General features: G+C 46.1%; 1 protein-coding gene across 1 annotated transcript; it reads left to right on the top strand.

Annotated features, from left to right (window-relative positions):
• On the top strand, positions 1 to 12,040 carry CCDC43 (coiled-coil domain containing 43). The gene is made up of 5 exons (XM_075561964.1): positions 1 to 239; positions 6,054 to 6,141; positions 8,177 to 8,312; positions 9,468 to 9,526; positions 10,494 to 12,040. The coding sequence occupies exons 1-5, from the start codon at positions 36 to 38 to the stop codon at positions 10,679 to 10,681; spliced, it is 675 nt and encodes a 224-aa protein (XP_075418079.1). The 5' UTR covers positions 1 to 35; the 3' UTR covers positions 10,682 to 12,040.
• Positions 12,041 to 16,615: the final 4,575 nt, after the last annotated feature.

Here is a 16,615-nt window from a genome sequence, read left to right as displayed (position 1 = left end):
GGCGGCCCTGGGGCTGGTAGGACCCTGGCCCCAAGATGGCGGCGCCCAGCGGAGTGGCCGCGGCGGCCTCTGCGGGAGGCGATGGTGGGGCCAGTGACTTTCGGCTGTGGCTGGACGGACGGCTGGAGGCCCTGGGAGTGGACCGAGCGGTGTACGGCGCCTACATCCTGGGTGTTCTCCGGGAGGAGGAGGAGGAGGAGAAGCTGGACGCTCTGCAGGGCATCCTCGCTGCTTTCCTGGTGAGAAACCCGGACACGTGCCTTTAGCCTTAGGCCGGCCGCTGAGGACCCCTGTCAGGCCTTCGCGACCCATTCCCCCCACTCGGGACCCCGGGGGGTTATTGGCCTCCTCTGGGAGAAAACTCCTCTTTCTCCGAGCCGCGGGGCGAGGCAGTTGTTTCCCAGTCGCTTGTAAAGAGACGAAGGGCTTTTTCTTCTTTGGGGGGAACTGGACGCTTCCGAGATGCCTGTGGGGGAGCGGGATGATCGATCCCCCGCAGGCGTTAAGGTGTTTAAATGGGAGTTTTATTGTAAACGTAGAACGACCAGTTTCATCCCTACCCGTTGACAGTGTTCAGGGGTGGTGGTGGTGGGGAAGTGAGGTGCTTTGGGGGCATCTGGGACGTCTGTGCCCCGTAAGAGCCAGTGCCCTGGGCTGTCCGATACAGTAAAGCCTTCCGGAAGCTCCCCCATGGTTCCTATTTTGGAGCTAGGAATCCAGAAAGGCTGGTGGTCGACGGATTTTCTTGGTGCCTTGGCACGGAAGCAGAGGATCGTGCTTGGTCCTTTACGTCAAGAGGTCAGGTGGTAAGTAAGGTTCAAGGTTAAGGGCTCGGCCGCTCAGCAGACGGTCGGCGGTTCAAATCTACCAGCCGCCCTGCGGGAGAAAGATGCGACTGGCAACTTCCATAAAGAAATCCTGTCGGCGGTTCCACGCGGCTATTGGGTCGCAATGAGTCGGAATCCACTGGCTGTCAGTGGGTGGGGAGGGCACGGAGAAAGAAAGCGAGATGAGAGAGAAGGAAAAACTTTTTAAAAGTGGAGATAAACTTGGTACAATCAGAAGCACATTTGAGAATTCAGGAGTGTGTGCTTTAAACCAAGTTTTAAGTGGTAAGTAAGTAAAAAAGATGCCGACTTTACTTCTCCAACCTGATCCTTGTGCCGTCGTCATCTCCCAACCAGCTTACCGGGTTCCGGTAACAGGTACAACCTGTGGCTGGATAAGAAAGTGTTTCCTTTTAACCCAGCAAACTCAAGGAGCACTAAAAGATGTAAAAACCAAAATTGCGTTGGCATTCCAGGAGCTCTGGGAACCAGAGGGAGGACCACTTGCCCATCAAAGGCTTTATACTCTGGAACCTGTCACCCTGAACAGGTTTGAAAATGAGTTCATTTGTTGTTCTCAAGATAAATTTTCAGAGACGATGAGAGAATCTAAAGGCGATTATGAACATATGTGGAGATAAAGGAACATCGTTTTAGAGGTTACAGGGGTTGAAGGTAGAAAGCATTGTTAACATCCAAGCCCATTTTGCCGATCTTGCAGAGCTGTGGAAGGGGGAGGCGTCCAGTTCATTGGTTGGGCACACACTTGAAACTTAACACCGCACAGCTGTTGCAGGTCCTCCTGGCAGTGGCCATCTCGGCTTCCAGAGCCCGCACCTCGAGACAGGCCATAAATGGGTAAGCTGTCACACAGCTTGTGGTGCAGCTCTGACACCCACTGGAAATGCAATCCAGCCAAAGTAAATTCTTTTCTTGAGCCCTGGCACTCTGGTTTTGGAGATTGGGGGGAAGTGGGAAGAGGAATGTGGTAGGCAAGAAACTTAGTGTTGTGTGTACTTCCAGCTGGGAAGTTTCTAAAGCCTCCCTGAAGAGGAAATTGAAATAACCTGTGTTAAGCATTGGTGCCAGCTCCTTGATAACGGTTGGTTGAGTGCTTACAAAGGCAAGTGTGAGTGTGCATTAGACCCATTCAGGTTATTGGGCGAAGAGGCAAAGTTACCTAATAGGGAGCTCCGGGCGGGGTCTTTATGTGGACATGAACTACAGAAGACAGAATAGCTTTTAACGTGACTCACGTCAAGAGTTAGAATTGTGTAGTCCCACCCGATGGGATTGGACAGCAGAACGGTATATATTGGAATGAGTAAAATAGATCAATAGAAATGTTATTCGAGGGGAAAAGAGTTACAATTCAGGAAATCCACAGGAACATCTCTGCCTATTTGGTAGGGTCATCATGAGTCTGAAGCAACTTGATGGCAGGGAATTTTGTTTTTGGTGTGTTTTTTGTCCCCTTTACTCCAGCCAGTTCAAACACCAAAGAACTCTCCATCTGAAACTGGGGGAAGAACTGGCCAACAATTAGATGGTGAGGCAGGGGTCCTGCCCAGGAAACAACTGAGAAGCGTTGTTTTACAGAGTAGCCAGGGCAAATAAAGAAATACATACTAGTACCCAGTTCAAAGTGATACTTTCTATCTGTCGCTTAATCTGGCTGCTGGTAGTGCCAGACTCCGGTCTAGAGAAAAGGAAGGCCCTGGGCGGATCTGGCTGGGATACAATATTAGAAACGATGACGCTTTGTCGGCAACAATTTGAGGTAAGATTCAAGAACAGTGTTATAATTGGGAGCAAATAACAGTCAGTAAAAGCTTTCTCTCTCCCTTTTCGGTATTCCTGCATTAGAACTTGCATTGATCGGTCCATTCATTCATCAAATTTTTATTGGGAATGTATTTTATGCCAACACTGCCCTTAATTGCTTGGAGTGCATCAGGAAACAAAGTAGGCAAATCCTGCCTTAAGTGCTTTGGATACATCAGGGAAGAAAGCAACACACACACACACCCCTCTAAGAAAAGACCCATAATTAGCAGTTTATATACAAGTGTGATAGAAAATGACAAGGGCTATGGAAAAAAGCCTACTAAGGTTCAGGAGTGGGTTTCACTTTTGAGTAGGGTGGTCAGGGTATATTTCCTATTACGGCAGCCTATGACGTGGCACATCATGAAGCTAGGCACCATTTTTCATTTATGGAGTGTCCATCTAATGTTTTGAATGTAGCAGGCACTTTCTAGAACAGTAGTCCTCTATCCATTCATTTCCAGGTGGGTCTGCCCGCATGCAGATAAGCCCACATACCAGCGTGAAGACGGTTACCCATGCTACACCATGCTTCAAGACAACATTTCATGTATTTGTCATTATAAATACATATTTCACAATATATCGACATAGTGGTTTGTGATTTAATCACTATGCTTTAAATAGGTTCAATCTGTAACAATGAAAATGCATCCTGCACATCAGATAATTTACATGACGATTCATAACGGTAGCAAAATGACAGTGATGAAGTAGCAACAAAACTAATGTTATGGTTGGGGTCACCACACATGAGGACCTGTGTGGAAGGGTCGCGGCGTTCGGAAGGTGGAGAACCGCTGCTCTAGAAGAATGAAAGGATGGATCACGAAGCTGACAGCTACAAGCCGGAGCCTGCACGGCGGAACCACCCTCTCAGAGAGTGCGTTCTCTTTGACCCTGCTTTTTCCAGTGCCCACTTCTGCACCCGCGCCCTCTACCGGGGGCTGTGGGAACTGCAGGAAGTCTAGGCCAAAGGGGTCTGTTTCTTGTGTGACAAGCGTGTAGAGTAGTCGCAGTTTGTCCACAGTATAACCTTGTCTTCCTGTTCCTGGGAGAGATGAGGTAGTATGGTGTAGCATAATGACAAAGAACCTGGGTTCCCTGCCTAACTGCTCAATCCGCTTATTCTTGTGTGAACTGAATCTCTGTCTTGGTTTCTTCCTCTAAATCAGCCGTTCTCAACCTGTGGGTCGTGACCCCTTTGGGGGGGGTTTCAAACAACCCTTTCACAGGGGTCGCCCGATTCATACCAATAGCAAAATTACAGTGATGAAGTAGCAGCGAAACTAAATTTATGGTTGGGGGGGTCACCACCACACAAGGAACTGTATTAAAGGGTCACAGCATTAGGAAGGTTGAGAACCACTGCCCTAAATGGATGCTAGTACTTGATGGAATTGTTTTAAGAACTGCGGTTTCCCATGTAAGGGATTTAGAGTAGTGTCTGGCACCGTACAGGACAGGGCAGAACTGGCCCTGTGGGTTTCTGAGGCTGTCACTCTTTATGGGAGCGAAACGCCTCTTCTCTGGTGGGTTCAAACTGCTGACCTTGTGGCTAGAGTCTGACTCCTAACCCACTGACTGTGCCACCAGGGCTCCTCTGGCATTTGGTAAGCACTAAATGTGAACTCTGCCGGATTGCTGTGCGTGGTTGAATGTGGCCAGGCTAAAGTGGTCGTAATGAAAATGGAGGGACACAGTCAGATTTGTTAAATGCCTGTTTTTTGCCAAGTAGGATGGGTGCTTTTCATGCATTTTCATGTCTTCCTTACTAAAGCCCTGGAAGAGGTGAGACAGTTAAGAGACTTGCTTAAAGGGCTGAAGTTTCAATTTATGTCTCTGACACTGAGGCCAACTTTTTTTTTTTTTTTTTGCCATACCGTGGTGAGGAAGGAACTTGTTCACAGGACAGAGGAATGGTTGGCTAGGAGACCATCTATTGATCTCCCCTTTATGAGTTAGTAGACACTACGATAAGCCCAGGTGCAGTGGGTTAAGCTTTGGTCAGTGGTGCAAACCTACCAGCTGCTTCATGGAAGAAAAGGCTAAGACCCAGAACAAAAATCCTATCAATGTGAATGAGGGGGAGTGTGGAGTGGACACCCAAATTCCATCCGTAGACACCTGGACATCCCTTTACAGAAGGGTCACAAGCAAGAGACAAGCCACCCAGAGTGCAGTATAGCATCAGTGAAACATACGACTTTCCTCTAGTTCTTTAATGCTCCCCCCGCCCCCGCCCCCCCCCCCCGCACTCCTCCATTGTCATGACCTCAGTTCTATCATAAAAATCTGGCTAGACCAGAGCATGTACACGGATACAGATAAGAGCTGGAAACACAGGGAATCCAGGACAGATCAACCCCTCAGGACCAATAATGATAGTAGTGATACCAGGAGGGAGAGGTAGAGGGGGGGGAGGGAGAACCGATAACAATGATCTACATATAACCCCTTCCCAGGGGGACGAACAACAGAAAAGTGGGTAAAGAGAATGATAAATTATCAAGGGTTCAGTAGGGTGGGGAGGGGGGAAATGAGCTGGTGTCAAGGGCTCAAGTAGAACGAAAATGGTTTTTTGTTTTAGAAAATCATTTTGTTGGGGGGCTCGTACAATTCTTATCATCATGCATCCATCCATCATCCACTGTGTCAAGCGCATATGTACATTTGTTGTCATCATCATTCTCAAAATATTTGCCTTCTACTTGAGCCCTTAATATCAGCTCCTCATTTTCCCCGTTCCCTTCCCAGAAAGAAAATGTTTTCAAAATGATGGCAACAAATGTACAAATGTGCTTGACACAATGGGTGTCTGTGTGGATTGTGATAAGAGTTGTACGAGCCCCCAGGAAAATGACTTAAACGAAAGATGAGGCTGTCTGCTCCTGCAACGGTTGACGTTGGCAGCCCTCGGGAGATTGTCTGCTCTGCCCTGTAGTGTTGCTGGAAGTCAGAATCTGTGCGGTTGCAGTGGCTTGGCTTTTGTTTGTTTTAAGCTTATGGACATGTCCCAGCATGAACGTTGATAAACCTTGGAGAATGTTCTGAGAGTGGCATCTTCTGAAGGTTACACAAATGGAGAACTTGGACTCGCCAACAGTGTTTTACTCCCTCCCACTCAAAAGAGAGGACTGCCCTGAGTTGGTGGGAATTCTTTCCCTGGAGTTGGCAGGCTGAGGCAGGTGCTCTTGATCTGGCCCGTGTGGATTCTGGAAGACACACAGGATGACTTCTTCAGTGGTCTAGAAGAGAAATCCATCCCTCAGTTTGTGGCTTTCCAAGCTCTTCCCGTGGTTTCTGCCTGGCACCACCACCTCTGCTCGGGCCATTTTCAGGTGGTTACTGTTTCTGAGACCACTCTGATTAAATTAATTGGTCTGTTTTTCCAACTAGGAAGAAGACTCCCTAGTTACTGTCTGTCACGAGATTGTGGAACGATGGTCGGAATCCCAGAACGTCGTCAAGAAAGTGAAGAGAGAAGGTAGCGTTGGCTTCTGGGTGGGACTGCCGGTGTCTTTTCCAGCAGCCCGGACTCTCTAGCTGTCGGAGAGAGCGTTTATCTTCGGGTGCTCAGTCTCCCCATGAGGTCATTTAGACTGGAGCTTTGTGCTGAGCGCCGTTTCCAGTTCTTCCTCCAGCTCACACATGCACACGTTCACCCCAAGCAGATTAGACCCGTGTCTGTGACCGGTGCACGAGCCCATGCATCCTCTCAGCACATGTCTTCATCTCATTTGGGTGCCGTAAACAAAAAGGTCCCAGCAGAACTGTGCGCATGGTGGGGGGTGGGGCGGCTAACTCGAGGCAGAGAGGGCGGCTCAGAAGGTTACGGCGACAGCTCTTTGGATCCCAAAAGGGCAATCTTGATAGATTTTCTAGGAGTCTTTTTTCCATCCCAGCAGCACACCTGCTCATCTTCAGAGGGAGCAAGGGTTGTCCCGTGAGAATTCAGTGAGGAAATCTTAATCTCATTGATGCTGCAGCCCTGGTCCCGATCCTTCTGAATCCTTTTTGTTCCCATAACTCCTAGTACATTTAAAAGGAACAAGATCAGAGTCCTTTGAGGTTGCCCAGGCTGCGGAAATCAGAGGGCTCAGAATTCTTTGGGGGAAGGCTTTACAGGGAGGCAGGCATTGCCTCCCAAAGGAATGTGCATTTGAGAGAGACCCTGGGCTGTATCCTTCCCGTCGGGCCTGTGCGGAGGAGAGATCCTGTTGTAAAACATTTCCTTACAAGATTCACTGGTGTCCTGAAGCTGGGGCGCGTGATCAGGGCTACACACCAAACCGCCCAGTCCGGAGAGCTGAACCTGGGTCAGTGGGAAAAAAAGCTAAGGACAATCAAAAGGTTCTTTTTAAGCAAGTTTGGAGCAAGGAATGGTGCATTGTCTGTCACCTTCCCTGCAGAAGAGAGAGCCCACCACCTTTCAGGAGAGTTGACCTAAACGTGCCGGCAGGTCGTGATCATAGAGGAGCCTTTGTGGCCTGCTGGTTGCGTGCTGGTCTGCGAACCACAGGTCAGCGGTCCTGAAACAGTGCCCTGCAGAGGAAAGATGCGAGCTGCGCCGTCCCGGAAGAAAACCGCAGGGTGGTTCTTCCGGTCCTGTGGGGTCACTTCCAGTGGGCCTCAACTCAGGGCTGTGAGGGTGGTTGGTTGGGGTGGCTCGAGGCAGTGGCCTGCTCTTCGTGCACAGCTATTCCATTCCCCCTGAACAAAGAGAAGCAGAGAGCCCTAGACAGAGGCTGTGTCAAAGCAGTACCTTCACATCTTGGCATTTTGCTTAATAACAAAACGTTGCTCTTGCAGCAGTACTTTTTGACTTACCTGTATCGTTAGGCGGCGCTGTTCATAAAACCAAACTTGAATAGATGCTGTTCTCCACTGTCTTGTTTTGCTCTCTCAGCCTTGGCTGTATATTAATGTCACTTGAGAGATTAAAAGAACAAAACAGTGCCAGGACCACACTGTATCCCAGTTTCACACAGATGTCTTGGCATTCTGATTTCTTTAAAAACACCAGAAGCTTCTGCTCTGCAGCCAGGTTGAAGAACCACTGCTGTACACCATTGCTGCCTCCACCAAGAATGGAGAGCTCAGTGGTTAATTTTTAGTTTAAAGCTGAAGAATTTCACCTGACATTACTGTAAACAGGAGAGGAACCAACTCACATTGGTTCTCTGTTCCTCCCCAGGTCTCTGGGAGCAGAAGAGGACAGTTGCCTCTTCAGAGGCTTACTTTTTGGTGGTTCTCAGCCTCTTTTCTCACCATTTTTGTTTTGTTTTCACGGGAGCTTACACAGCCCCACGCCGGTGGATCTGATTGATCATGGGTACCAGGCAAAAGCCTTTCCTTCAGGGCCTCTGTTTGCCTTTCTAAGCCCCACCTTTGAGCCCTAGGACCTCTGGGGAATCTGAGGTGCCAGTGCTCAAGGGGCCAGGCCTGCCCGTGGGCTAGTGGCTCCGTGAGCTTGCTTTCTCGCTCATATATCCTCTTCTCTCCTCTCAACTGCCTCCCAGATGAAGTCCAGGCCATTGCCACCTTAATTGAGAAGCAGGCGCAGATCGTGGTGAAGCCCAGGGTGGTGTCGGAAGAGGAGAAGCAGAGGAGAGCTGCCCTCCTGGCCCAGTACGCGGATGTCACCGATGAAGAGGAATATCCTTCCTCGGGTCTTTCCGAGGCTCAGAGCAGAAATGTGTGTTTGGTGCACAGCGAGCCTAGGGACACTGTGGTCCCCTGGGTAGCTTGACTTCCCAGCTCTGGCCCTGTATGCGTGTGAGGAATGATGTTGGCATAGTTGATTCGAGACTTCAGCTTTCAACCCAGGATTCGGATATTCCTGAAATCTTTGGGGTCGAACGATACCTTAATGGATCTTTCATACTGGGTTTCAGGAAACAAGCCATAGCTGTGATTCTTATACCTGCCTCTTCCTATACATAGTTCAGCAGCACACATGGGACCCATGTTCTGTTTTCTCCTAGTAGATGGGTGAAGTGAGGTGCAATGAAATGGAGATGAGAGGCATTCAAAGACTGAGGGGCAAAACCAGGGCTAGAATCCAGATCATTTTAGGTGAAAGGTTCCCTAAGTCTGGAGCAGTTTCATCCTGATTTGTATGCTTTATGTCCCTGTGACTGCATCATTAAAGAAATGGGCTGCACCCCAAGCAGCAATCGAAGAAATCTGGAATTTGAGCAGGACTGTGTAGTCAGACAGGTGTGTGGCTAGCAGGGGCAGATTTGGTTCCTTGTGAAGTTGAAATTTGTTTAGGAGAAATGTGTGGCTTACCAAACCTGTGTGGAGTAAGTGACATTTCTCTCCTAGTTTTTCCTCAAAACTTTTCAGAGTTGATAGAATTGTAGTTCCTGTTACCAAATCTCGTTCTCTGGTTCAGCAGATGACTTGAAAGCAGTAATTTGCCTGCCTGGTGGCTTATTAAAAAAGCAGACTGCTGGGCCCCACCACCCGAGTGCCGGACTTAGTAGGTCTGAGATTGGATCAACACTTCTAACAGGTTCCCAGGTGGTCTGGGAACCGTACAATGAGAACCACTCTCTTAGAGGTTGTCATACCATCCCACAGCTTCCAGGTAATGTGGCAGTCCACCCAGATCAGCGTAAAATTCTTTTCAGTTTTTCAAAGAGACAGAATCTTTGAACAATCTTCTCCAAGTTGAGACTTTAAAAGGTGACTCCTGGGTTTACCACCACACCCTTGACGATGCCTTCCTTGTACTCCATGTGCCTGATGTTGGGATGGGAGACACCTACCCTTGTACTCCATGCGACTTTCCTTAACGCCACTCACTGAAGCCGACGAGAAGGATAACCCAGGCGCTACCACAGTCAACGCTGGCTCTGACAAATGTATCCTTCCCTGTGTCCCCCTCCATGTGCTCCTCCAGAGAGTCCTCCTGCCGGGCTGTTTGTACGTCTCTAATTTCACCAGGCTGTCATTATGGAGAGAGCTTCTCTTGCCTTCAGGAGTTCATGCCACCTTGGGAGCTTCATTCCGAGGACAAACCTGGGAAGTCAGTTTAGCAGGTACTTGCCCCAGATAACACGTTCATGTGCACCGTGAAGGGATTAGCTTGGAGGAAGGGTTTCTGAAGGGGAATAAGAATCTACTCCCTGGATATAGTGCTGCTTGACCAGCGTTGTGTGAGCAAATCAAACATTGTGGGAGTCCTGGTTTTTGTCCTCAGAGACCTTGTCATGTATTTGAGAACATAAGCAACTGAAAATTGTTATAGATGAACAGTATGCACACATTGGAATATATGTCCTGAGGAAAGTCCCTACCTACAGTCACTTATTAGACACTTTCTAGAGATGGGTTGTGAGAGTGTGATGGATTATCTGAGAAAAAGGGGAGGTTATTTCAGGAAGATTTACTGATTTAATAGAACTACAGCAGGAAAAAAAATTTTTTAGGAAAAATGTTTTAAGACTGGAGAAGAGCTTGACTAGTACAGATTGATTTTAAAATTACTAAAATTAAATTGATAGTTGGGTTATTCAAAAACTTTAAATGCTGCCAAGCATATAAATGTTTTGCCAGTTACGTTTAGTAGTAAAATTAGCTACTCCTGCAACCCTCTGCCATTGAATACTTATTCTAGAATGAAATTTCGTTTGGATATTTTTTATTTTTAAGTCTGAATAGTATTTTTATTCCAGGAGACCCTAGGATTTTACATCACACTAAAGCTGAATATGACATTTTAAGACTTGGAGTAGGTAGAATGCATTCAGGACTTGGGATGTGGAGCCAGAACAGCCAGACGGGAAAAGTGGTTGTAACCTGTAACCCAGTCCCTTAACTCATCTGTAGCTCTGTTTCGAAACACCAATGTAGAAGATGTCCTCAATGCCCGAAAGCTGGAGCGAGACTCACTTCGGGACGAGTCCCAAAGGAAGAAGGAACAAGACAAGTTACAGAGGGAGAGGGACAAAGTAGCCAAGCAGGAGCGAAAGGAAAAGGAAAAGAAAAGGACACAGAAAGGGGAGCGGAAGCGATAGCCCAGACCCACTGTCTCCTTTCGCCCATGAACTTGATATCAAATGGGAGAACTTGCTGCACAGATGCGTATTTGAGAGAAATGGGAGAACACTGCGAAGTGGTTTCCCAAGGTGTTTCCCTTTTGTTTACACACTCAAGAGGAAACTCACCAACACTTCTAATTACAAAATGTGCCATAGCTCCGTGGTGTGAGTAATTGGATTATTGTAGTTGATGTCTTTACCAAAGATCTGGACTGGGGGCAACCTCGCTATTGTATGCTCTTTTGGCCACTTTAGTCTTCCGTCACCTTGGATAAGCAGCAGGAGGATTCAGAGTTCCTAGTTATTCTTCAGCCTGAAGGAGCAGAAACACCACCATTCCTTCCCCAGGATGAAGTGTAAGTGTGTATATTGTTTCCAAGGCAGCAGTCGGCCCTAAATGTCATGGTTGGTGGTTCAAGTAGAACGCCAATGAAGAGCTCTACCTGGATCCAGCACTTGTTTTCCTGGAAGCAAAGTAGGAAAAAGGGAAAGAAATGCTGTGGGTGGTGGTCTGAGTTGAGGGTTTTGAAAAACATTGTAGCTTATGGGTGAAGTCTTTTTTCAAATAGAGTGTTAGATACATTTCCTCCTCTAGGATGTGGCTTTAAGAAGAATGTGTTCTTCCTGAAGCAAGACTAGCATTAGTGAGGATTTGTTTTTTAAATCATGATTCTTCTTGAATCCTGAGAGATCTTTTATTTGTCCTAAAAATTATGAGTATAAGACCTCTGAAAAGACCTTATTAGAGAAAATGGAGAAGTAACCACTCGAAATCTGTGTTGATGCTCAACAGATTTATCACATCAGTGGTGGGAAACGGTTCCAGAGCCAAAAGCAAGCGGGAGCTCTCTGCTCCTACATTGTCGTCACCCACATTTGAGTAAGTAAGGCCTTTCTCCCTTTGACTTCGAGGCAGCAGATGGTCAGGTGGAAGCTTGAAGAAGGCAATTTCAGTGCTGAGACAGAAAGTAAATATTTTATACCAGAGGTTGGCTGACTGTTGCTCCCGGTCAGATTTGGCCTGGCTTGTTGTACAATAGAAACAATGTACATTTTTAAAAGGTTGTTAAACGAATAGAGATTATGTAACAAGACACATGTGGCCCACAGAACCTAAAATGCTACCTGGCTCTTCAGAGTGTACCAACCTTGTTTTGTATCATTGGTTAACAAAAAAATGTTACCATTGTACAGAAAGTAAAAAGATGCATGGAGAAGGAGAAGATGTCTTACCTCTTCATATACATATACTCCTCTACCTGTGGCATTGCAAAAAAAAAAAAAACCCACATAAAACTCACCTTTTTATAAAAAGAATAAACTTTATTTAAATCATTGGCTTCTGACTTATGATTCCTTCTAGCTATCCATGGAAATGAATTTGTGTGGACATTCATTTAGGAATGTGCCCAGTTATTCAAACTAGTAGTGACCTTAGAAAAAATAAGGATCATATCATTAGGCTTTGAGGAAGGATATCTACTGAATTGAAGTGTTAAATCCTTTACGTCTAAAATGTTCAAAGGGTAGATTTTCGTAATCCTGTTTGATGGTCATATTGGGTAAGTGCTGGAGCTAGAACCACAAGATCAGTGATTTCAATCCACCAGCTGCTCCCTTGAGAGAAATATGAGATTGTCTGCTCCCATAAAGATTTCCAGCCTGAATACCAAAAATAGACTTTGGGACCAAAGTTTGGCACCCGATCAGACTCGGCCAGGAAACACTCCTAAAGGCCAACAAACAGTCCGTGAACTAACTACAGGCCCTTTCTTTGGTCACTGCCGTTTTGTCTTTGTTTTCTTTTGTTGCTTTGTTGTGCTCTGTCTTGTTTCTGTGCATGTTAGCTCTGCAGGTCTGTCTAAATAAGATAGGCTGGATGAACAATCTGGAGGAGAAAACAAAGTGACCAACGGTTCCAGGAGGACATGGGAGAGAGGCATGTGGGGGGGAAGAAAGTGGTGTTAACAAACCCAGGGACAAGGGAACAACAAGTGATCCAAATCCAAATCGGTGGTGAGGAGGGTATAGGAGGCCTGGTAGGGCGTGATCAAGGGCAATGTAACCGAGAGGAATTACTGAAACCCAAATGAAGGCTGAGCATGATAGTGGGACAAGAGGAAAGTAAAAAGAAATAAAGGAAAGAGCTGGGAGGCAAAGGGCATCTATAGAGGTCTAAATACAGGCATGTACATATGTAAATACATTTATATATGAAGATATAGAAATAGATCTATGTGCATATATGTATAGGTTTAGTATTAAGGTAGAAGATGGACATTTGTCCTCTCTACTCAAACACTCCCTCAATGCAAGAATACTTTGTTCTGTTAAACTGGCATTCCATGATGCTCACCTTCCCGACACAATCACTGAAGACAAAGCGGGTGCATAAGCAAATGTGAAGAAAGCTGATGGTGCCCAGCTATCAAAAGATACAGCGTCTGGGGTCTTAAAGGTTTGAAGATAAACAAGCAGCCATCTAGCTCAGAAACAACAAAGCACACATGGAAGCACAGCAGCCTGTGTGATCACGAGGTGTCGAAGGTATCAGGCATCTTCAGAACAAAAAAAATCATCATTGTGAATGAGGGCAGGGAGTGCAGAGTGGAGACCCAAAGCCCATTTGTAGGCCACTGGACATCCCCTTACAGAAGGGTCTCCGGGAGGAGACAAACCAGCCAGTCAGGGTGCAATGTAACAATGATGAAACATGCAACTTTCCTCTAGTTCCTAAATGCTTCCTGCTCCCCCCTCCCCACGCTATCATGATCCCAATTCGTCCTTACAAATCTGGCTAGATGAAAGGATGTACACTGGTACAGATAGGAACTGGAAAAACAGGGAATCCAGAACAAATTATCTCTTCAGGACCAGTGCTGAGAGTGGCAATACTGGGAGGGTAGATGGAGGGTAGGGTGGAAAGGGGGAACCGATGATAATGATCTACATATAATCACCTCCATGGGGGATGGACAACAGAAAAGAGTGTGAAGGGAGATGTCGGACAAGACATGACAAAATTTCTAAATTATCAAAGGTTCATGGGGAGCAGGGAGGGAGGGGGAGCTGATGCCAGGAGCTTGGGTAGAGAGCAAATGTTTCCAGAAAGATGAGGGCAATGAATGTACAGATGTACTTTACACAATTGATGTAGGTGTGGATTGTGATGAGTTGTATGAGCCCCCAATAAAATGTTTTTAAGTGTTAAAGAGCCAAAAAAAAAAAAAAAAACCCAAAAGGTTTTCAGCCTTAGAAATCCTTTATCAGGTAGCTGTGAGTTGGAATAACTCAGTGACAATGGGTTATAGTTCTGTGAAAGCCCTGGTGATTACACACTTGGCTACGAACTGAAGAGGTTAATACCCACCAACTGTTCCATAGGGGGGTTTGAACTCACTAGCTTTCTCCATAGGAGAAAGAGGGCCACCTGTTACATAAATATTTCAGTTTTGGGTCAGTGTAACTTGGAATTGTCTTGAGTTTTTGGTTTTATCTAATGTAAAACTAACATTTCAGAACAAAGTTAGGATTTCATTTGTAACATTCTCAATCTTAATCCAGTTAGTTCACTGCCATCCAGTCAGTTCTGACTCACAGTGACCCTACAGACCAGTGGTTCTCAATCTGTGGGTCGCGACCCCCTTGGGAGTCAAATGACCCTTTCACAAGAGTTGCAATGTTCACAACAGTAGCAAAATCATTATGAAGTAGTAACAAAAATATTTTATGGTTGGTCGCCACATGAGGAACTGTATTAAAAGGTTGTGGCATTAGGAAGGTTGAGAACCACTGCTGTAGACTCAGATTCTGAGTAGAAAGCTCCATCTTTCTCCTGCAGAGTGGCTGGTCATTTTTTAATAGCTCTCCTTGCCATTAGCAGCCCCAACCCTTATAGTATCTTACTATTTAAATGGCACAATTATAAAATTCCAGGTTATTTTTTTCATCTTTTTATTAGGGGCTCATACAACTCATCACAATCCATACATCCATCAATTGTGTAAAGCATATTTGAATATTCATTGCTCTCATCATTCTCAAAACATTTGCTCTCCACCTAAGCCCCAGGCATCAGCTCATTTTCCCCCTCCCTTCCCACTCCCCTCCCTCATGAACCCTTGATAATTCAAAAGTTTTTATTTTGTCTCCCTTCACCCCCCCCTTTTCTGTTGTCGGCCCCCCAGGGAGGAGGTCACATGTAGATCCTTGTAATCGGTTCCCTTTCCAATCCACCCTCCCTCTGCTCTCCCAGTATTACCACTCACACCACTGTTCCTGAAGGAATCATCCGCCCTGGATTCCCTGTTTCCAGTTCCTATCTGTACCAGTGTACATCCTCTGGTCAGATTTGTAAGGTAGAACTGGGATCATGATAGTGGGGGTAGGAGGAAGCATGTAAGAACTAGAGGAAAGTTATGTTTCATCGTTGCTACCCTGAACCTGGACTGGCTCATCTCCTCCCCACAACCCTTCAGTAAGAGGGGGTGTCCAGTTGTCTACCGATGGGCTTTGAGTCTCCACTCTGTACTCACCCACATTTACAATGATATGCTTTTTTGTTCTTTGATGCTTGATACCTGATCCCTTCAACAGCTCGTGGTCACACAGGCTGGTGTGCTTCTTCCATGTGGGCTTTGTTGCTTCTGAACTAGATGACTCCTTGTTTACCTTCTAGCCTTGAAGACCCCAGATGCTATACCTTTTGATAGCTGGGCACGATCAGCTTTCTTCACATTTGCTTATGCACCCATTTGTCTTCAGCGATTGTATCAGGGAGGTGGTGAGCACACAATATGTTTTTGTTCTTTGATGCCTGACAACTGATCCCTTCGGTATCTCGTGATCACACAAGCTGGTGTGCTTCTTCCATGTGACCTTTGTTGCTTCTGAGCTAGAAGGCCGCTTGTTTACCTTCAAGCCTTTAAGATCCCAGACACTATATCTTTTGATAGCCAGACCCCATCAGCTTTCTTCACCACATTTGCTTATGCACACACATTTGTCTTCAACGGTTGTTAGGAAGGTGAGCATCATGGAATGCCAATTTAATAAAGTATTCTTGCATTGAGGGAGTACTTGAGTGGAGGCCCAATGTCCTTCTGATACCTTAATACTAAACCTTAAATCACATAGATCTATTTTCCCATCCTTATATATATTTGCATATGCACATGCCTTTATTTAGACCTCTATAAATGCCCTTTGCCTCCTAGCTCTATTTCCTTTGACTTTCCTCTTATTCCACCATCATGCTGTCTCCATTTGGGTTTCAGTAATTCCTCTTGGTTACATTACCCTTGATCAAGCCCTACTAGTCCTCCTACACCCTCCTCACCACCGATTTGGATCACTTGTTAAACCTTGTCCCTAGGTTTAACACCACTACCTTTCCCCCCCTCCCCCCACCTCTCCGTCTCCCATGTCCCACTGGAACTGTTGGTACCATTGTTTTCTCCTCCAGATTGTTCTTCCAGCCTATCTTATTTAGACAGACCTGCAGAGATAATAACATGCACAAAAACAAGACAGAGAAAGAAATGGAGGCAGGCATCAGTTTTTCCATGAACACATAGGTGATAGATCATTTTCTGAAGCAAAGTGGGTGGGGAACCTTTTTTCTGCCAAGGGTCATTTGAATATAACATCATTCCTTTCACAGACCATAGAAAAATTATCAACTTAAAAACTAACCTGCTGTATTTGCTCAAACATTAACTATCCCTAATGTGATGAGTGGAACTGCTGCTCTTTGGTGAGGTGTATAAAATTAGCTGTTTCTGATTTTGGAGGCCTTGTGTAGCCTAAGGGCCATTTCGTCCTCATGCCTGTATAAAGCCTTTGTAAATTGTAATTTGGATGGATAGCATGTAAGAACCACTCACTACAGGATATGTCAGAAATATGGAC

This window comes from Tenrec ecaudatus, chromosome 10 (assembly GCF_050624435.1).
Source record: "Tenrec ecaudatus isolate mTenEca1 chromosome 10, mTenEca1.hap1, whole genome shotgun sequence".
Taxonomy (NCBI): Eukaryota; Metazoa; Chordata; class Mammalia; order Afrosoricida; family Tenrecidae; genus Tenrec; species Tenrec ecaudatus.
Note: the sequence above shows the minus strand (reverse complement) of the source record. Positions and strands in the feature narration are given on the sequence as shown.